Source organism: Syngnathus typhle, linkage group LG21 (assembly GCF_033458585.1).
Source record: "Syngnathus typhle isolate RoL2023-S1 ecotype Sweden linkage group LG21, RoL_Styp_1.0, whole genome shotgun sequence".
In the NCBI taxonomy this organism is placed as follows: Eukaryota; Metazoa; Chordata; class Actinopteri; order Syngnathiformes; family Syngnathidae; genus Syngnathus; species Syngnathus typhle.
The window spans coordinates 5259548-5280611 of NC_083758.1; the positions used below are offsets into that span (position 1 = coordinate 5259548).

General features: G+C 41.4%; 3 protein-coding genes across 7 annotated transcripts; 1 reads left to right on the plus strand and 2 right to left on the minus strand.

The window, feature by feature from the left end:
• The first annotated feature begins 1510 nt into the window (after positions 1-1510).
• LOC133145443 (basic helix-loop-helix ARNT-like protein 2) lies at positions 1511-11827 on the plus strand. 5 transcript variants are annotated; one of them, XR_009710918.1, is made up of 18 exons: positions 1511-1698; positions 3938-4049; positions 4125-4163; positions 4344-4382; positions 4603-4760; positions 4819-4901; positions 4985-5077; positions 5168-5285; positions 5359-5508; positions 6204-6441; positions 6556-6662; positions 7465-7615; positions 7696-7754; positions 7837-7951; positions 8024-8114; positions 8192-8270; positions 11203-11294; positions 11424-11827. XR_009710918.1 is itself a non-coding variant. In XM_061268973.1 (17 exons), the coding sequence occupies exons 1-17, from the start codon at positions 1656-1658 to the stop codon at positions 9111-9113; spliced, it is 1836 nt and encodes a 611-aa protein (XP_061124957.1). In that variant the 5' UTR covers positions 1511-1655; the 3' UTR covers positions 9114-10153. The 5 variants fall into 5 exon arrangements, 4 of the variants coding, with proteins under 4 accessions (XP_061124957.1, XP_061124958.1, XP_061124959.1 ...); XM_061268973.1 differs by lacking the exons at positions 11203-11294; positions 11424-11827 and adding an exon at positions 8953-10153; XM_061268974.1 differs by lacking the exons at positions 11203-11294; positions 11424-11827 and adding an exon at positions 8953-10153 and having other exon boundaries at positions 7840-7951.
• On the minus strand, positions 10266-11827 carry LOC133145446 (uncharacterized). Its single transcript, XM_061268979.1, has 3 exons — positions 11671-11827; positions 11342-11560; positions 10266-11124 (listed from the first exon to the last, which is right to left on the minus strand). The coding sequence occupies exons 1-3, from the start codon at positions 11744-11746 to the stop codon at positions 10706-10708; spliced, it is 714 nt and encodes a 237-aa protein (XP_061124963.1). The 5' UTR covers positions 11747-11827; the 3' UTR covers positions 10266-10705.
• A 460-nt stretch (positions 11828-12287) lies between these two features.
• zgc:162331 (uncharacterized protein LOC793007 homolog) lies at positions 12288-21045 on the minus strand. The gene is made up of 6 exons (XM_061268978.1): positions 20909-21045; positions 18625-18976; positions 13886-14077; positions 13667-13820; positions 13341-13526; positions 12288-13268 (listed from the first exon to the last, which is right to left on the minus strand). The coding sequence occupies exons 2-6, from the start codon at positions 18854-18856 to the stop codon at positions 12956-12958; spliced, it is 1077 nt and encodes a 358-aa protein (XP_061124962.1). The 5' UTR covers positions 18857-18976; positions 20909-21045; the 3' UTR covers positions 12288-12955.
• Between the last annotated feature and the right edge of the window lie 19 nt (positions 21046-21064).

Consider the following 21064-nt stretch of genomic DNA (forward strand, 5'->3'; position numbering starts at 1 on the left):
AATACATGCTAACAAGTATATTTTGACTACAAATATACTAACACGTGTTAGTGAAACCATTTTAGTACAACTATTCCATTGAACATGTTTAAAGGGATTTTTGTTTTCACAAAAAACGTTGAACTCAGGATAAATAAGTACTTAACTATCAATAAAATAATTTATGCAAAACATGTAAACAAATGTTAGCAAAACATTTTGGTGGCAATGTTATGTTTCATGTATTGTAGTAGAATCAAACACACTACAGTACAAAATAATTTAATACAAAAATAATTTTCACTTTGTACTAATAAAGTAAACTAATTATTAGACGCATAATTAGTGCACATTGTTAATTTAATATCAAGTGCGTCACAGCCTTGAACTAAACTTCAAATCTGACATTCTTCCATGGTGAGTAATAGCAAATCATTGTTTCATTCCATGTTTCCATTTTTCTTTCTTTCTTTTGCTCTTCATAAAATGACGTCGCACAGTCCAAATAGCTCAACATGGATTCTAATCATCTACATTGCACGAAAATGACATGATGATGAGTGGTTGTGTTTTCCACTGGCGAACGTGACGCCGTAGTACTTTCTCCAGACGCCCTTCCCTTTAAATGGGTTAACGAGTCAAAGTTATACAAGTTGGATCATATATAGGTCAACACGTGCCCAACCGGCACGTGCAGCCGATGCTCTTATGTAAAGTCTCGTACAAAGGTCTCAAATTACGCGATGTAGGTGAGCCACCAAGATCCTCTAACAAGAAGACGACTAATCACTTTGACTTTTTTTTCAAATAAAAGCAAAAGCTAATTTTTTTTTAAGGGGGTGTCCCAGTGTGCTAATGATTAATGTAGTTTATCTTAAATCAAAGATAGGTATGTGATGATCATATTGGAGAACGCGTAATCCTCCATGAATATTTTACAGTGTGGGTCTAATAGTTAAACTTTATTTCAATTAACTTATTGAAGGACGGGAAGGACTCAGGGAACAAGGTTAGTTTGATATAAGATGGAAAAGGAATGAAGGGAAAAAAATGCTTATGAATCAAGGCACGGTTTTTTTGACTGGAGAAAGGGCAGAGTGAGACGTCTTACTTCCGCGAGGCTGCTTTCGACGAAGATCTGCAGGGACGTAAACACAGCAGTGACATATCAGGTCACTCCAAATAATTTGGAGAACTAAATCAAGTTGAAATAAACTTAAATGATTATCAGTAATAAATCAGCACGTAGGCTTTTAAAAGATGCATTTATGGCACGCCTAAAAAAATAAGAGAATGTTCACTTGTGGAACAAAAAGATTGGTATTAAAATGATGCTAGGGTATGGAATCAATGCCACGGCGGTGACGTCATTACAATAGGGATGAATGAAAACGGGGAAAAAAAATGACCGAAAATTTGTCGCACGCTTCGGTTACGCGGCTCTCCTGTCCCTCACGTGCCTGTCCTTCTCAACCTCACCCCACTCCGCCTCCTTTGTCAGAAAAAAAAATCCACACGCACACACGCAAGAAAGAGTGGGAGGGGAAGACAAAAATGAAGTCAATTATACAAGTCGCCGGCTTTTCGCGGCTCCCTCCTCTCTCGCTCGGCTCCTCCACATGCGCCGCGGTGCACCGTAAAGCCTTCACCCGGGCATCGGCTCCTATTGCTTGGCCATGTCGGACGGAGGCTCCGGGGGGACCGCGGACCGCTTGGCAGGTAAGGGGCACCCATAAATACATTAGCATTAGCTTAGCGTGATTTATCACTCATGATATAGTTTTTAAACACTTTGGCATAGTTTTAATTGACACAGTGTCAAGATTTAAGACGTTCATGTAAATAAATTTAAGTATTTTGGGCAGCAGGGAACTTTAGTAACGTCATAGCCTACATTTTTAAAAAAATTAATATGTTAATTTTAGTTGGACTCCGTCTGCGTAAGATACTTAAAACTTAAAAATAAAACTAGAACAAAAACGCCGGTAAAATTTCCCATTCAGTATTTCGTATTACAAGCTTGTCTTTGTGCTGCGTTCCAGAGCACTCGGACGTCTGGAATTAACTTCAGTAAACTGCATCACTCGTTTCCCCCAGCGTCATAAAGAGAACAAATGTAAAGTGTTAAATTATATATCTGATTTCCTTCATTTTAAACGACAACAATGCATTCTTGGAAAGTTCCAAAACGGAATTTTCCGACTTCCTAGCAGTCCCGGAACGCATCATACAGATGGGAGGGAGGGGTGAGGGCCTTGCTTGTCCGACATACCTCACGTCGGCACGTGAGTGTAACCATGACGACATAACGTCCTTAATAGATGACTACATATGATATATCTGCCTTTGTTGAATATTTTAATGTCTATCGCGCTTACCTGTCGAATCTATTTGTTTTTACTTTGATGTAACTGTCCACGAGGATCTTAAACATGTCACGTGCGGGCACGAGAAAAAGTGGGTCAGTAGATCAGTGGAGCGGCACTTCCTCGTTTTCACCAGCAGAGGTCGACAAGATTGAGAAACGATATTAAATGTGTCATTATTTTCTTGTCTAACTCAAATAAATGCTCCTATTTTAAGAATATATTTTATTAACTCTACGTTGTTAAATGTTAAAATATGTGAAACAAAAGAGAATTACTTTTTAAATATTTTGCTGAGGTTTTTTTGGCCTTGTTTTTCCCCTGTGTTCAAAAGGCTTTAGTGTACTCTTAGTCACTTTTGTGACCTCCGAGCACAAGTGATTTCAAAATAAAAAATAAAAGTACATTTTTGCATGACTTTTTGACATGTAGGAAGGTTTTGGAGAGTCGTTGAGTTATCTAGAAATAACCTAGAACATTCTGTACTTTGTGTCGAGGCTTAAGGCTGCATCCAGTAAAAGTCCCTTAGTTAATAAGAGCTGGGAGGGCATTAAAAACATGTTGAAATTATTTTATAATGCCCTTTTAATGATACCAGGAAGCAAAATATTTATGTTGCCAAAAATAGGTGCATTTTATCTGGATGAAAAAAAGTTCTGCAAAAGCGTTTCATTTGATTCCCAGTCCCAAATACCTCATAGTTATTCATGTGAGATGCACTAATCCACAAGATAAAGCTCATATCATGCATGCTCCTTTGTGTTTTGCTGTGTTTATTCGGGTCCCCTCGCTCATGTCGCATTCACTGCATGACTCACAACATGGCAGCCCGTCCCGATGGCACGTTTACGCCTGGCCCGCGTTCGAGGCAAACGATGACGCAGAGCAGGGCCCGAGCGTGCAGAGTGTCGTGGGCGGAAGAGAGTGAGCCGGCCAGCTCCCACGTTCTGCGTTTTGCGTCACTGATGACCCAAAAAACTCCCCAGAAGGGATTAATGAAAATTATGTCAATAGTTATAGTGAAAATGAAAATAATCTGTGCTATATTGGTTAAAGGAGTTGATGCAAAATGAAGTGGGAAAAAAACTAAATGTGGGTCAGTGAAGGTCGACGTTTGCGTCACTTATCAAGACTTTTCTAAAAAGAAATTGAGTCGGACAAAGCAAAGTAGGTCAGTATTACAACCTTATCTAAGATTTAGGTAAAATGATAGCCCCAAATCCAATTTACCTTCACATGCCTTCTAGATTGACACATAGTTGAGACTAGCAAGATTTTTATAGTAATTACTATTTTACCAGCAATGCAGTGATTCTCAGTGTTGTACATGGGCTCCCTCTAGTGGCAGACAAATGAATGACTGCCCAAGTACAGTTCAGTTGTATTTAACTGAACTGTACTTAGGTTCAATACATTTGCATTTAAACTTAAAAAAACAAATGTAATCCTGCTCATGGTCCTTCAATTATGGGTCCAAATAAATTTCTATTGGTGCTTCTTTGCCAATTCATTTTTATTTTTGTCGCTTCCATTCGCTAATAATAGAAGCAGGAGGCTGACTCAAGCTTTGTGCGTATGTGTGTGTTTGCTAGGTCGCAACGCGGAGGAGGAAGGGCCGAGCCAAGCCAACAGTTTGCCGCCTGCGGGCGAGTTGCCAAGGAAGCGCAAGGGTGATGTGGAGGACACATTGGACGCCCTTGTCCAGTAAGACGACCACACAAAAACTGTAAATGATTCCTAAGACGGGTCAATATCCTAAAATGTCGTGTGATCTAACAGCCAGAGTCTTGACTTCCAAATGGATGAAGACCTCGACAGGTACACAAATTGATTTACAATTTGGCATTTGTTTTATAATTCAAATATTATATTATATATATAATAATATAATATATATATTATATTATATAAAATATTATAAAATAAATATAAATATTGTTTTGTGTTCTCTTTTATAAATATTATAAAATAAATATTGTTTTGTGTTCTCTTTTATAGATCAGAAGATGATCAGGAAGCCAAAATGAAATGCTTCAGGTATTTTTCAACCACAGGCTCATATCATATTTTATATTAAAATAATGTCCCCCCCCCCCCCCCCCCCCATAAATTTGTAATACTGTAATTCCCTTTCGCTACCACCAGACGGCGACAAAGTACTGTTAGTCTCAATGAATCTCCTTAATTCACTTCAACAATTTCTTGGCACAGAGTTGCCACCAGAGGGCGAACAATATTTATTGCGTCTTCATTCTAGGCAACCTCATCGTCAAATTGAGAAGCGGCGGCGAGACAAAATGAACAACCTCATCGACGAGTTAGCCGCCATGATCCCCGCCTGTCAGCCCATGCCAAGGAAACTGGACAAGCTGACCGTGTTGCGCAAGGCCGTGCAGCACTTAAAAGCCCTTAAAGGTACGGCACGCCACAAAAGCTATTCTGGGAATTTGAATTGACTCTCATTTCCTTCCAGCTGGGTCGAGCAGCGCTTTCGCCACTGCCGCCCGCAAGCCTTCCATCATCCCTCATGATGACCTCAGACACCTTTTGCTTTGGGTGCGTGCCTCAATTCAGTGATTTTTCTCCTATAAAAAAAAAGAAAAAAAAATCTCAATGCTGCTTTATACGCCCCGTTGCAGGTTGCAGACGGTTTCCTGTTAGTTGTGAGTTGCGACCGAGGGAAAATTTTGTTTATTTCCCAATCCGTCTCCAAGATCCTCAGCTTCAGCAGGGTGTGTGTGTGCATGACTATAAATGTCTCCACTCTCCATCACATGCTTCATTTCTTCCAATCAAAACAGCAATATTGAATATATTTGCAGGTCGAGCTGACAGGCCAAAGTCTTTTCGACCTCATCCACCCCAAAGACATCAGCAAGGTGAAGGAGCAACTGTCGTCGTCCGACTTGAACAATCACCAACGCCTCATCGACGCTGCCAGTGAGTTTGTCGTCATGACGACCAGCCGACTGTCAGCACCTGTATGGAATTTTTTTTTTTTTTTCGGGTGCAGCCGGAGTCCCAGTCCATGAGGACGCGCCCGTCACGGCGTCTCACTTGTCCACCGGAGCCAGGCGTTCTTTCTTCTGCCGTATGAAGCACAATCGAGTGGAGGCAAAGCACAAGGACAAGCGCGTACTGCCCACTGCTTCCATTAAGAAAGGTTTGTCAAGATAATAATCTCTCGGCATAGATTTTCTTCTCAATAATGTATTCTGACATGTCGATTATCCATGCCCTGGATTTCTGCACAGCATACGTAATCACCATTTATAAAATGATTGTAAGATTGGTTAGATGGATACTCCAAATGGGCTCATATATAGTCGCTAGGAAATATAATTCTGATGAATATAAACGGAACTTTTTTTGATTAGAAAGACCTTTCTCTGAATGAATCACACTTGTTTGCTATTCCAAGTCAAGGTAAAGTTCCCTAACAAAATATTAGCCCACACGAGTGATTAATGGAAAGAAAGCAGCCAAGGACATATGAATGGTGGCTCTCCATGAATGATGTTTCCCTTTTCCTAACAACGTTGATCAAACAAAGAGGAAGGAACATAGAAGTAGGTCGACATTGTATAACCACAAAGTAAACGAGGCGGAAGGCGGTCCGGACAAAGTACTGTCGTAATTGTGCACAGAGAACGGGAAGCAGCGACCTCTGCGGGGGAATGTTGGAACTGCAGCTACTAAAGTTATGCGCCATCTATTTGAAACGACCTCAATTAAATGGAATTTTTATTTTGAACGCTTAAATACATACAATCAATTCTAATTATTTTCATAATAATAATAATTTAAAAATAAATAAATAATAATGTAGTCAAAATGGACACACTTGTACGTTTCTAGACTCGAGCCGATACTGTACCCTCCACTGCACGGGATATATGCGCAGCTGGCCCAGAAGCGACCTGGACTCGGAGCCAGGCGACACCGAGAAGGAGGCCTCGGGCCTCAGCTGCCTGGTGACCATGTGCCGCGTGCAGGGCCACGTGTCCCGCCAACCCCACAAAGACGTCAAAGTCAAGCCCACCGAGTTCGTCACTCGCTGTGCCGTCGACGGGAAGTTCACTTTTGTAGAGCAACAGTAAGTCCCGCCTCTATTCTCAAATCCCCCCCCCCCTGACTTGATGGCTCAGTTATTTAAAGTCTCCTTTTTTTTATTTTCTATTTTATTTTTTTAAAATATATACACACATAGAGCGACAACTGTCATTGGTTACCTCCCGCAAGAAATTTTGGGCACGTCTTGTTACGAGTACTTCCACCAGGATGACCTGCAGCACCTGGCAGAAAAACACAGGCAAGGTGATGGAGCAAAGGTGTCTTGCATTTGAATTCTGGGCATTCAAAAGCATCTGCCAAAAGGTTTCTAATAAACTATTTGATCAAATTAACCCAAAATTTTCCAACCACTGAGTGGGCTAATTCAAATTCCATCCACTTTTTTAAGTTAAATGCTGGTTGAAGTTCCAATTTGGACATATAGGAGGCAGTCTATTTTTTTTTACACTTTTCCTGATTCATCAGTTCCAACACTGGGCCAGCTTCCATTTCCAAGATGGCCGTGCCCATGAAACCAGACTCAGAGATTGATAGAAGACCCAGAAAGTAAGTAGTACAAGTAAATGTTATTGATAGTCTTCCATTAATTATTGATAAGTTTTTAGACTATTAAATTTAATGTTTTGTATTATTAAATACTGAGCCACATTTTTTGTAAAAAAAAAGGAAAAAGAATTGTCATAAATCCCTCAACTAAGCAAAATGCCAGAAATTGAGTTAGCCCACTCTAGCATGTGCATTACAATTGCTAGCTTGAGTTTGCCTCCCGCAGTTTCACACCTTTTTTTTTTTTTTGAGCCAAGGCGCATATTTTAAATTCAAAAACTCACTTTTGGCGGTTTATCGATCGCTCAGGATAAACAGTCAAGCCCAAATACAACATTAGAACACTTGCAAGGAGCTGCTATTGACCACAGCTCACACCCAGATACTCACACGCTTACTAGGCCACACCCCATATCAAATTATTTTACTCTCAGCGGTCATTGCTTCGACCTTATAATTTTTTTTGCACATTTCTTGACACTCTCCTTTTTCATTACAGTTCTCCGCAGCAAAGAGAAGCTGGAGACAATGTGCTACAAGTTCAAAACAAAATATGGTCCCTACGTTTCACTCCAAAGTCAGTGGTTCAGTTTTACAAACCCATGGACCAAAGAGGTCGAGTTTGTCGTGTCGTTAAACCGCGTTGTCCCGTAAGTATCCACGTCTCATTTTTATTGCCACACTTTTATTCCCTTCATATTACACTGCTTGTATTACTTCTTTTTACCAGCAGAGGGCCCAGTCACGCAAAAGATGACGAGGCAGAAGGCAGCTCCAAAGCTCCTCACGGTACCAAAATCATCTCGTTCTCAACACTATATGTTTTTTATTTTTAAATTTTATTTTTTAAATGACACTTTTTTTTGTCCAGCAGAAGAATCAAAACAGTTACCCGTTATTCCAGGCCTCACAAGTGGTGTGGGCAAAATGATCTACGCGGGCAGCATCGGTACACAAATTGCCAATGAACTCATCGATTCCTACAGGTAATTCCTGCTCAAGTTAGATTTATTCAATTTTCCAATAAACGTGTGAGCATGTGAAGAATGTTTATTTAGTTTCAGGGCCAACTCATCCCCATCAAGCGGAGTGTCCAGCCCATTTGGTGCAGCCCAGAGTGTATCAGAATCCCCTCAAGCAAGCGGAAGTGTGAGTGATTTAGTCTAAACATGCCGGCCAAATATTCATACTTCTTCCTAATATTCTGTTTAAATGTTATTTTGCAGCTGTCAAGCCGAGAGGAGGATGCAGGAAGTTCTTCCGAGTTGCAGATTGAGGCGGTCCCCAGTGTTTCGGGAAGTGCAGGTACTGTGTCATCCTATTAGAAGAGGAACAAATTCGCGAGAAGAAATTTGCTACTGTGAAAAAGTGATGAGGAATCTAGGACAAGGGCAATCAGAATAAATACGACAAAAAAATATAATTATTAATATAATGATCATTCGCAGATGCTATCTGTACAGATGAAACCGATTGGACAAAATGCTTACCTCCCTATCGTGAAAAAAAAAATCAAAATATATAAAAATATTAAATAAAAATAAAAAAAATAAAAAAATTGCTAATTAATTTTATAAAACGTTTACAAGTTTCAAAAATATATAGAAATGTCAAAAGTATAGAAAATAGAATATGAATATTTTTGAGAAATATAGAAAAAATAAAATTAATTTTAATATTTTAAAAATATATATTAACTGCAAACATCACTAATTAATGTTATAAAACGTGTACAAATTTAAAAAATGTATAGAAATGTCAAAAGTATAAAAAAAATAGACAATATTTCTGTGAACATTTTTAAGAAATATAGAAAAAATAAAATGGATTTAATTAACTGCAAATATAAATTAAAAACCGTGAAAAATGCTTAAGAAATAAAACACCTTTTATGATCATCTTGAAAAGATCATCCAACAGTTGTCCTTAGTGTCCAGACAGGGAACATTAAACCCGACTTGTAGCTGTGTATTTTTACGTGTCCCAGGCGAGCCGTCCCAGCAGGACTTGGACAGCATGCTGGTGTCGGGCCTGAACAGCTTTAGCAACGATGAAGCGGCCATGGCGGTCATCATGAGCTTACTGGAGACGGACGTAAACATGGGGCAGTCGGGGGGGGACTTTGATGATTTACACTGGCCCTTCTGAGACACACGCCGCAAAAAAAAAAAAAAAAGACACGTAGGCTCGTGAAACAGCACTTGAAGTGGACGGGTCTTCCGGTGGGATCGAAATACTTTTTTTTTTCTCGCCCTGGCTTGACTATAGGAAAAAAAAATCCGACAGACCTGCAGTGCTGCTAAACATTATTTTTTTTTAAATAGTCCATCACTAAATGTATTTTTTTTTCTACATTGCAGTATGCAAAAATGGACACAATACCTCAGGCCTTAATTTACAACCCACTTAACATTACTACTGTTTTCCACACATTCAAGCAAATTTCAAACTGTCAAGAAATGAAAACAATTCCCGCGAAAAAATGTCGAGTTGCAGCAGCGGCAATTTCATTTTAAAAGTCAACTGTTTTGTTTCATGTATAGAATGTTGGAAGAATATTTCCACTTCAAATGGGGCCATAACTTTAAAAATATATCTTAACGTACGGACGGGAAAAGACTTGAAAGTATTTAGTATGCCGATGTTTACTGAGCTTTTTGTGCAGGTTGAAAGTCACGTTAGCAACTTCTCTGTTGTCTGGATGCTACTTTCAATTTATTTAATAGCGTCACTTTGTTTGTATGTTGCTGAATGTCCCGATACCACAAAAAGCCTTTTGTGAACAAAAACAAATTTGCTACTGAGAATATGCAACATTAGACTAAAAACAATTTTAGAGGATTAAAAAAAAAAAAAACCAGCAGTGAGATTTAAAAAAATATATATTTTAGTAAAATCTTTTCTTCCTCCATCCAGCTCATGCAAACTTCACGGGTTATCACTGGCTCCTTGAATCTTGAAAAAAAACATAATGTGATTGTGTTGCCTTGTGTTTTTTGAATGTGTAGAATCAACAATGCGATGTGGCTTTGGAAAACCGCTTTGAAAAAAAAAAAAAAGGTCGGTTTCGAACCCGTTATCAGGAGAAAGCGTGTCTTGTCTGTTTATACGTGCGAACTGTTGTTGATGTTTCTGCTGTAAGGAGTTAAAGTTCAATTTGGAAGTAAAGTACTTTTTGTTTATAGGAATTGAGTTCCTTTGATGCCATTTTGTTCTGAGTAAAACTTAAATTTTTTTAAAAAAATCAGTCGACAGATGATCTGCACTTTAGCTAGCAAAGCTAACACACCAGACTTTTTTTTTTTTAAATGAGGAAAACTTTATTGATTTCATGGAGCTTTCAATGTCATCAAAACTGGATCCCATATAAAATGTGTATTTTATTTTCTTCTTGAATCTCTGCCACATATTCAACTACCGCATTTTCCGCACTATAAGGCGCACCGGATTATAAGGCGCACCTTCAATGAATGGCCCATTTTAAAATTTTGTCCACATATAAGGCGCACCGGATTATAATGCGCACCTTCAATGAATAAAACTTTGTCCATATATAAGATATATACATTTGGCGGGCCGGACTTTGGACACGCCTGCTGTAGTGGCTCAATATTGGTCCATGAATAAGGCGCACCAGATTATAAGGCGCACTGTCGGCTTTTGAGAAAATTGGAGTTTTTTTAGGTGCGGTTTATAGTGCGGAAAATACGGTATTCCCAAAATGTAAACCCAAAAGCTGCTCATGATCGACTTCTCTGTGCTCTACTAGTTTTTGCCGTCCCACAAAAGATTTGTTTGTACTTGGCGAGGTAAAACGAAGGCCCAATGAGCACGCCGTACTTCGGAAACATCTGACACAACTGAAAAGCGTAGCACAGCATTTGGTTTAATTTCAGGGGACCGTAGGTGGTCAAAAAAAGACAAGGGACCATGACGCAAACGGGCGTGTAGACAAACACCGCGGGGATCGCTACATTTAGCACGTTCCCCACCGCTTGTCTCTTGAGGGGTGAGATGGTTTTGTTGCCACTTGTGCATGCCGGGCTTTGTTGACGAAGTGACAGGACCACACCCATGAGGCTGGCAAACATGATGAAGAACAGGCAGCAAACAACAATGCACACCGGCGGTAGCATGACGGACAAGTCGTTGATAATACCTGCGAAAAAATAAATGTGTATCAAAACTAGTAAATCAAAATCTGAATGTCCTCAATTTTGTTAATATTTGTATTCAGAAATGTGAGATGGTGCAGAATAACAATTCTGCAAGAAAATACTCCACACCAGAAGGGGGTGCTGTTTCCCACCATTACTGATGGAGTTAAAGGTGCGTGGCAATGACCAGGATTAATTACTCACAATTATTTTACTTACCCGAAGCTAGGCAGAACACAAATGTGATAATCCACACCACACTGGAGACCCCCATGTAGTACTCCCTCTTTCGCATTTTTAGGTACAGCACAGGTTGGACCACAGCCAGGTAGCGCTCGATACACATGCAGGTCAAGAGCAAGGGGCAACCGATCAAGACGAACATCTCGAATATGTTTCCTGTCACGTTGATGGAATTGTTGTAGGTAAACTTCAGTTCTGGAAGCAATTAGTACAGTTAGCGCAGTTAGCACCAATGTTAATGTACGCATACACGAATATCGCGCATCTTCAATTAAGGCCTTTCAAAAATGTTCAATGTAGCTCACCTGTCGTATTTCTCGTAAATGAATAGGGATCAAAAGCACAGGCGAATGGAACAAAAATGATGTACATGAAATCCATCAGAACAAGGTTCACGCCAAGGACCTAAGAACAAAAGATTTTGTGTAACGTTAGAATAAAAACAAACCAAAAAGCAATTAACTGACCTTTGAGGCAGAGTTGGACTTCATCTTGCGCAAAAGTAACCAAAGTGTGGCACCGTTCCCCGTTCCACCTGCGACTATCAGGTAAATATTAGTGAACCACGAAAATTGGTTCCAGCCTCTATTTTGACAGTACGCGTCAATTTCATCAAGATCACTTTTTGGGTTCATCGTGCTCGTTAAATCACAAAAATGTTAGCGTCTAGCTTTATCTGTTCTCTTCAAAGTCCTCCTGTTTATATTCGGTGCCCGTCAGATACAGAAACCAAATGAGCAGGTGTTGTTTTTTTTGTCTCACATGCAAAGCGTAATATTGTTATTATAACTTCTTTCCATTGCGTCGACGGCGTTTTTTTGTCCAACGTTAGCATGGCCTAAAAAAAACTTCGTACCAATTACGTTCCACTCAAGAAACATCGGCTTTTATTGCACACTCACATAAATGTTAAAATGAGTAGTTGAAAACAGACACGCTCAAAAAAGTGCAAATTTAATAGTTTGGCTACTTTAGTGCTAATATTAAAAAAAATAAAAAGCCCCACAGTTAAAGTGACTACAGTTTATAATACAAGGAAATCATAATGTAAACAAAAGGAAAGTAGTAATAAGAAATTTCCTGTCTTGCTCTTGATTCAGTGCATTTTTTCCAGTGTAGCACCTTTACAGTCTCTCGAAGCAAATTCGTGCATTTTTTACACTTTGTACATATTCACATAATTTGTCGTCTGCCGTTTTGATGATAAATTGAGAGTTAATAACAAAATGGAGGAACAAATATGTACAGTTAATACGATTATTAGGGTTCCCACTTGAATCGTATTAGATAAGAGACATTAACAATCCAAACAGAAATATTTGCCAGAAATATTTTAGCATGTCATGTTTTTATTGCTATTACGGTATTTTTGGGATTCTGAGCATCCATTAACTAAAATATAGATCGCAAATTTTGACACCCCTTGTTCCCCCCAACCGGCTGAGCTCGGCAAACAAAATCCTTCCTGTTGGACACCAAGTGGAGGAGAAGTCCCGCTTGCATGCACTAAAAGGGAAAGTTGCGAAGTTCGTATTAGCCGTTAGCCGTGTAGCGCTTCCCTCCCTCGATATTGTTCGGGGTGGAATGACCTCATTGCCACGGCTGCTGCGGCCTCGGGTTGGGATTGGGATAGATGGGCGCCGGGACGGGCTGATGGAACGGCGGCGCCGACGAGTTGGGCGGATATGTCGAGGTGGGGTACTGGCCCATGAGGTGAGCTTGAGCGGTCGTTTGGGACGGCGTGGAGGAAGATGTGGTGGTGGGGAGGTGGAGGTAGAGCGGGGCGGACGGTGCCGAAGGAGCGGTTGGCGGCAGGACCCTCTGGAGGACCACGTGCGGGTAGAGCTGGGAGTCGGAGCGGTAGACTCCAGGCGGGGCGGCTTTCAGCAGACTCTCCTGACTCCTATATGGAGGCGTTCATAAATATGTTGTCCGAAAGACATTTTTGACTCAATCGGATCAGATCCTCGACTACCTTTGATATCCTCTGTTCTCGTATCCGCCGAGGCCTCCGGTCAGGTAGAGTGGGCTGTCCGGTGCCAGGCGAGGGTTCATCCTCTGCGAAAGATGGAAGATCTTTGGAGGAGGGAAGGCTTCCCATTCGCCTTCTTCTCTCTCCAGCCATCGCTCGTTGCGGCGAGTTGAACGCTTCCCCCTCCGTCTGGGAAGAAGGAGTGAGTTTTCCTTTGCCGCCATTTTGTAGAAACAATCGGTTTATGCTAGCCTGCTAGCTAATCCTCGTCCTGAGTTTGATACCTTCTCACTATCAGCGGGACTCCAAAATTTTTAGCTTTCACTCACCTGGCCCGAACTTCTTTTTTGGCTTTCTTCTTACTGGATCGTTCTTGTAGACAGCAGACAAGAAAAGACAGCGACATTGCCAAGATGACAACGCCGCTCACTACCGACGCTAACACCGCCACTCTCAACCCTCGGTCCTCTGGCCTGGGGATAGCTAGCACAGGGGGAATCCGAATCCAAAAGTGCTCTTTGATAGATTAGCGCCTTTGAGTAGCTTACCCTCACACACTGGCAAGTAGTTGCTCCACTGCGCTTTCCCGTTGCGGACGTTGCAGTAGATTTTTTCGCTACCCACTAGCTGGTAGCCGCCGCGGCACCAGAAGGCCAACGCGCTGCCTACCGACACCCCGGTGCCGCTCTCCACGTAGAAGGATCCCCGACGTGGAGGCAGGACGGGGATACATGACAGGCCTGGACAGACAAAACACATAATCTGTTTTGATCTCCCCCATGTTTTTTTTTGCAACTCAAAACCCGAGTGTCTGTTTTCCACTCAGGCGCTGGAAGACATCAGCGCTATTTTTATCGTCCTTATGCTGCAATACACAAATAACGCTCCGAGGTCTCGCTATTGTTGAATCTCCCAAGACCTTGCATGCATAGCCAAAGTGGTGTCACTCGATATATTATTGATTAATGTTGAGTTGGAGCCGTGAAAGAATATATAATCGTATTTATTCCTGCAGCCAACTTGATTCAGATCATGTGACTAATTTAATTCTCCTGATGGAAATGTTTACCCCTGGAGTGGCTCCGCTTTGCGTGTAACTTTTCGCCTCATGAACAAACGCTAATTAGCGTCATCTCACAAACGACGTCGGCTTGACTAATTCTGGATATGCGTGAGCTGATTTTGTGTTAAAGACATGTGAGCTGCTTTCCGCTGATTAACAACGACAGATGGGAGGATTTCTGCAGCAGGAGAAATGCTGAGAGAGGATCCCGTCATCCCGTGTGAGGATGACGGCACATCCACTCTTGTTTTTTTCTCCCGCTCGCATAAACACAGATGAAGGCACACGTGCAGCAAGGATGAGCTGACTCACTGTTTAGAGGACGAAAAAATATGTCAGACTCTGTTTGGAAACAAAAAAATTGTTCCCCGTAATATTGCGATTTAATACGCAATTATTTTCTTTTAAATAAACACCACACATGTTTGCAGATCAGCACAAATATTGACACCGATACCGAGTACCGATACTTCTAGTGTGTGTGCCTCCTTGAGCTTTTTCTCACACACACACTTGCCGTCACTGCTGTAAAGCCGCATCCATTATTGAGTGTCTGTGTGTTTTAAGACTCTGTTGCTACGCCGTTGCGGGTAAACTAACCCATTTACTATCCCGCCAGGAAGAATGTAATGCCCAAAAGATTGAGAATGTGTTCTCGCCGGGAAACCTTTGTGTGGGGATGTTTGTGTTTTGCGCCGGTATTCTATTTAACGTAAATCCTGGCAACCCCTCGCAAACAAGCAAAAATTCGCTTGATTAGCTGTACGGACCCCCAATGTCTGTCTTGTTAAAAAAGTCTCACGGCGCATTACTAATCTAAAATGACTTACGAGTTGTTTGGCACTAGCTTTGTTGCGCTTCACAACAGGTTTGGCAGACTTTGAAAATATTTTTTTTAAAAGAGAGGCTTCTAGCTCCTCCCACTTGAAGTTTACCATCAAATTAAACATTTAATAAAGAAAATTACGCCTTTTGTATTTAAAACTATATGTGGCTTTGCCCTTAAAGTCAGCTAGCTCAATAAACTAGCTAACGGGTAGCATCGCTGTTACAACAACAGATTATATAAATTGTTTTTTAGCTGAGCCAAATGATACGCCAGATCACTTTTCCCTTGTTTATAGTTAAAAATAAACGCTCAGGCTTTTCTGCCGAGAGTCAAAGTTGACGCAGATACGAGGTGACATTCTTCCCTAACAGGAGACTAGCTTCACATCACTTTTGTGTTACCCGCTTCTTCCTAAGTAGTCTTTTTAGTTTTTCTCTTGATATGACCTCAAACCAACTTCTCACTGGCGTATCTATTTCTGATGTCGCTAGTGATTACCTAATCGCCTGTGTGTTTAATTCTTTGGAAATACACATCCTACTTTGCTCTTTTTTGGGTCAAATTCTTTGGTTAGTTGCCGGTTCTAGCTCGTCCTGTGGGTGTCAGGTGTTTGATAGGAAACAGAGCGTGAAAAAGAGGGAAAAGGTTTAACACGCAACTGTGTCTGCAAAAAAAGATGCCTGTATTTTCAGTTAGAGCTGAGAAAGGACGACAGTAATCCCTCGTTTATCGCGGATAATTGGTTCCAAAAACCACCAGTACTGGGCAAGCTAACGAGTTAGCCCAAAGATGCTAATTCCCGATCGTGCTAACACGCGAAAAGGAATGTAAACGAACATTTGGAGCAATACTACATTGTCCTAAAGGTTAGACATGTTTCCTCAATTTAGAAGTTTTATTTTGACTTTTAAATTTTTTTTTTAATTTGGAAAAAAAATCCGCCATGTAGTAAAGCCGCGATGAACGAAACGCGAAGTGGTGTGGGATCACTGTACTTGAGTTTGAAATAACAACTTGTGTTAGCTTAATTTAAATTTTGCTGTTAGCTTTAGAGAAGTTCTCAAACTTTTTGAGTCCATATTTTTTATTATTTGAGGGCGAAGAAATACAGTTATTCTCAGCGTCATATGTACAGGGCTCCTTCTAGTGGTTGGCGAAAGAATCACTTAATTAAATTCAATTAAAATGTACACGTTTTTAAAAATACAATTCAGTTGTGTTTAACTTTGACTGCAAATCTAAACCTACAATCTTTTTTTTTTATTCCACATAATTTAATAATAATTTAAAACCACTGCTCTCAGATTTATTATGATGCCATTCAGACAGAAAATATAATTACTGACACGGGGAAAAAAAAAATCTCAGCAGATAAAGCACTCATTAAAGTTACATGACAAAGAGACAAGAGATCATAAATTGCACTTTCTGTTCGTGTCGCAAACTGGAAAAAGTCGACAAAAAAAAAAATCATCCTGACAAGTGAGTCAAAAGGCATCAGAGCTTTCTGGATTTTTGGCAAAGACACATGGCGACAGATTACTCCAGGGGGTGTCCTCTGAACTCAGATGGACAGAAGTAATTGGCTTCAAAGCTACAACCCACTAATTGAGGGCGTGTCCGTGTGCTTGGTATTCCCGTGGTTATCGTGCCATTAAGAGGATTGCCGACGCTGGAAATAGCCTGGGATAGACAAAGGTAATTGGCTTGGGGATAATCGCAAGAGAGCCATTGAAACATTTGACATGGACGTTTGGCTACCTGATGACTGTATTAGCGGAAGATAAGTAGCTTAGCGTTATCGTAAGGGGGATACCTTGCCTGACTAAATTAGACAGTGAAAAAAAACGGACAGAGACTCCCCACACTTCGCTTTCATCAAAACAGACATTGAATTGACAATGAAAACTAATTTTGAAGTCAACTTTCGAGTTCTATTGATTTATGATGGCAAGATCTTTTTTTCACCAGTACAGATAAAAAAAAAAAAATCACGCTAAAGTTTGACCCGATCAGGAGCCCGACCACCTGCTAAGCAAGCGCCCGAGGCCTGACAGAGAGATTTACACTAACGCTAAATGTCACGCACACACTCTGCTTGCCGAGGTTAATCGAAGGTGTTACCGTGTGAACGCAAAGATTCGCTGAAGTAAGCCTGGCTCAGCCACCGCTTTTTGCACACGACAGTTTACCCCCCCAAAAAAAATTTCCTTGCAACCGATTAGTCTGAATAAAAAAAAAAGTGAAACCGTTTCGCTGCTGTGGGCTCAACCTGAGGAGTCGAATGGGCTTAAAATAAAATGGAGGGATAGAAAAAGTCAACAAAATATGCACAAATGCGTTTAATGCCTGTGGGAATAACACATTTATCACACTTTCAGGATTTAGGACATTTTGGACACTCAACGGGGCTTTGCTGTGGTAATTCACGCGTGTGGCAAGCCCAGCTGATCACATCTGTGTGTGCGTGTATGTGTGTGTGTGTTATTAAAGCATAAAGTGCTTACTACTCCTCTGTGAGAAACAGAGTCGCCGTTATGAAACAAGCAACTGTGTTTATTCTCTAAACCTTTAAGAAGATTGGTGTTGTTTCACCGTGTCCATTTGTAATATGTGTGTGTGTGTGTGTGTGTGAGGCACGTGGGTTTTGCATTTTGTCTCCTGCTGACGGCTATTTTGCTTCCACGTGAGCCAGCCGGGAAGGGGGGGGGGGATAAAAAAAAAAAAGAATGCAAGGGAATAAAGCGGGAAGAGAGTGAATAAGTGGGGTAAAATAGAGGCTGCATAGGCAGAGAAAAGCAGAGACAGATGTGGGAATGGATAGAGGGATGAGGGACTGGAGGAGAGGAGAAAAGCAGCTCATGCTCTAGTGGAGGTGAAGTCATGCTCCACTTCGGACAACTGTCTTTAAACGCCTCGGCTGCTGCTTACACACACACATGCACACACACACACACACACACACGCTTTGGTTTTTAGAAGGCACCAGACAGTATTGCGTTTACGGCTGTGTCGCTGTCCAGCAAGCATGAAAGATAAATGCCTCACCTCTATTTCAACTCTTGATCCAAAAGCCCAGCCAGTAATTCAAACACTTAATCTGAGACCCCCTGCAGGCCGCGGAGCTTCTCCTAATCACTCACAAGTATTTGGACGCCAGTAATCACCAGGTATGAAGTTGCAATTTTTACAAAAAATAACATTTTGTCAGAGGTGACAGGAGTACATTGGCTCCCTCTAGTGGTATGGGAAAGAATCACTGAATTAAATGGAAGTAAAATTGACAAATTCAATTTGCAGCTATGATTATGTTTAAAGGAACAAAGTTTTTAAATAGTTGGATTTAAATTTGAAGTAGTTCAGGTAAAAAAAAGTTTACCCGGCGACTGACCCACCTGAGTAGTTACGAGTTGGAGTTTGCGTCTCCAACTCGGTCTGCACCTCCGTCTGCAGGTCCGGCTGCATCTGGACCGTAGTGCCGGTCCACTCCTCCGGCGGCGGGGTCACATCGTCGGTGGCGTTCCGCAAGTCCTCCGTACTTAGTTCCGAGCCTCGGCTCGGCGCCAGCGCGCATAGCAAAGCGCTCAGCAGCAAGCAGACGCGGTGGCGTCCAACGTTGGGAACCATGGAGACAAATGATGTGAGCGGACCGGTGGAAAAGTTCACAGGGTCACTTGTGTTGACCCCATCTAGGATCCTTTTTTTGCTTCAAGTCCTCTTTGAAAAAAATCTCCTTCATGATGCTGGCTGCAAAACAGAGAAAGAACCAGCGTTTGTTTCTCCTGCGCTTTATTTCTCTTTGCTTCACTCTCCCTCCCTCCCTGTCTCGTGCTGAGCTTTCTCGCTCACCGACTTGTTCTCTGATCTCCAGCTGGGCCGACTGAGCTCTTACGTAACAACCACTCGCCGGCTGAGCTCTCACTCATGCAGTGGCTGCATGCGTCCACCGCTGTGACCCGTTCACGTGCACCCCTGCTGGTGTTGATGCTATCGAGGCAAGCGGCAGTCGGTCACTTTTTAAACTGACATGAACTAAATTGGCTTATATTTGCTTTTCGGGTTCAAATGAGGCATTGAGTTCTTACATTCACTTATTACTGTTTGTGTTATTATGACTCCAGGTATAGATGCTCAGGCGTACCATAAACGTGATCACTCTTGTTGATGTCTCCCCAGATAGAATGTCCACCAGAACGCATGAATCTTTGATGCACGTGGGACCAGAAATAGGAAGAGGCTAAAGAGGGGGGGTGGGCGGTGAGTGATGACATGAGCGGCAAAACAATCATACACAGGAGGAAGGATGAAAAGAAATTGAGATGCTTCTCAGTAGGGCTCAGAATTTCACAAATGTCAGGAAAGGCCTACTAGAAGAATTGAACTTCATTCGGGGTTAATCAAAACCACTGTGTCCTGACTCATACTTAACATGAGGTCATAGTTATGAGGGTGTGCGCACTTATGCAAGTCAGAAAACAACAGTTGTGTAGTACAAATTGTAGATCATTTTTATAGTGGGAAATCTTTTGACATGTTTTGTAACACCACACCAACGTCTGAGTTGAACAGGGGGGGTGTAGACTTTTTCTAAATATGATAGTCCTGCATTAAAAAGTACTCTGTGAGTTGAAGAGTATTAAAAATGCTTGCAGACGTCCATAAACTGAGCAAACCATTATTATGACCCTAATCCCTTACGCAGCCTTCTTGAAGCACATCAAACAATGTTATGTAATACAAAACATAACACACACACACACGCACACTTGCATTCCGACTCAATTCTTTTTCGTGTGTGTTCATAATCCGTCTGAGTCTCTCATCTTCTCTTGGCTCACACACATTCGAACACCCACAAACGTGTAAAAAAAAAAATCATCATCATAATAAAACGGGTATGACCTCTAATGTGGGGCCAGTATTTAATTCTAATTCCAATGTGAGATCGCTTTGCTTTAATTTAATCCCACATTAAACCAAAAGTGAAGGAAAAAAGATCAAATAAAATAACCTAAAATAAATGTTGATATCTCAATGGACAGTGTGAGTACATAAAATTTGAATTTAATATCTGACTGGTTTGTTAATGGCTCAAACTCACTGGAATGACACGCACATGTGCATAGCGCCCTCTTGTGGATTCGAATTGCAGTTACGGATATTTATTTCACATTGTTGTTGAACTTCACGTGGACTCGGAAACTTCTATCGTCTAAGCTTATAATTAATACTGAAGTTATTCACAGGCTGAAAATTCTGACCACATCATAATAAACTGAGAGGATAATCCTTTTTACCGAGTCCTTATTTCCAATCAGTCAAGTGTTTGTATGTGGAAATCAGAGTTAATCCTCACTAAATCAATTTCGCCCTCTCACGGTTCAGTCGGATATTGCATATACAATAAATCCTCCGCTAGAGGGCGGTGTTGGATTGTTGCATTTACTCCCGGGAAACTTTTGTTTCGTCTTGTGCACTATATTTATGATATAAATGTTTTCCCCACTTTAATATTTCCCCACCCAGATTTGATTTGTTGTAGCTCCGATTTTTTTAAAGACCCCTTGCACACGTGCACCCCCACACCCTTATGCAAACACCTCCAATGTGATTGGCCGAGAGGTGGGTACTTGATTAGCATACCTAAGCAGCCCTATAAAAATCCTGGGGCCTCCTCACCTGACACTGCAGAGCGGAACCAGAACGGGAGGAGAAGGTCGTGCAACACCGGACCAGTCCACTCATGCGTAAAAGCGCACAACTTTTGGAAGCCCTCCCAAGTTGTGCGGTGAGCGGAGCCTTCCAACCCCTCAGCTCGGCTGCTTGGTGACGTTC

Coding starts and splice junctions, on each gene's coding strand:
- LOC133145443 (XM_061268973.1), top strand. CDS start 1,656: ATGTCGGACGGAGGCTCCGGGGGGACCGCGGACCGCTTGGCAG. Junction 4,902..4,984: donor TCAGACACCTTTTGCTTTGG/GTGCGTGCCTCA, acceptor GCCCCGTTGCAG/GTTGCAGACGGTTTCCTGTT. Junction 5,286..5,358: donor ACGCCTCATCGACGCTGCCA/GTGAGTTTGTCG, acceptor TTTCGGGTGCAG/CCGGAGTCCCAGTCCATGAG.
- LOC133145446 (XM_061268979.1), bottom strand. CDS start 11,746: ATGGATTTCATGTACATCATTTTTGTTCCATTCGCCTGTGCTTTTGAT. Junction 11,561..11,670: donor ATTTACGAGAAATACGACAG/GTGAGCTACATT, acceptor AATTGCTTCCAG/AACTGAAGTTTACCTACAAC. Junction 11,125..11,341: donor TGTGTTCTGCCTAGCTTCGG/GTAAGTAAAATA, acceptor ATTTTTTCGCAG/GTATTATCAACGACTTGTCC.
- zgc:162331 (XM_061268978.1), bottom strand. CDS start 18,856: ATGGTTCCCAACGTTGGACGCCACCGCGTCTGCTTGCTGCTGAGCGCT. Junction 14,078..18,624: donor TCCAACTCGTAACTACTCAG/GTGGGTCAGTCG, acceptor TTGTCTGTCCAG/GCCTGTCATGTATCCCCGTC. Junction 13,821..13,885: donor CTACTTGCCAGTGTGTGAGG/GTAAGCTACTCA, acceptor CCCCTGTGCTAG/CTATCCCCAGGCCAGAGGAC.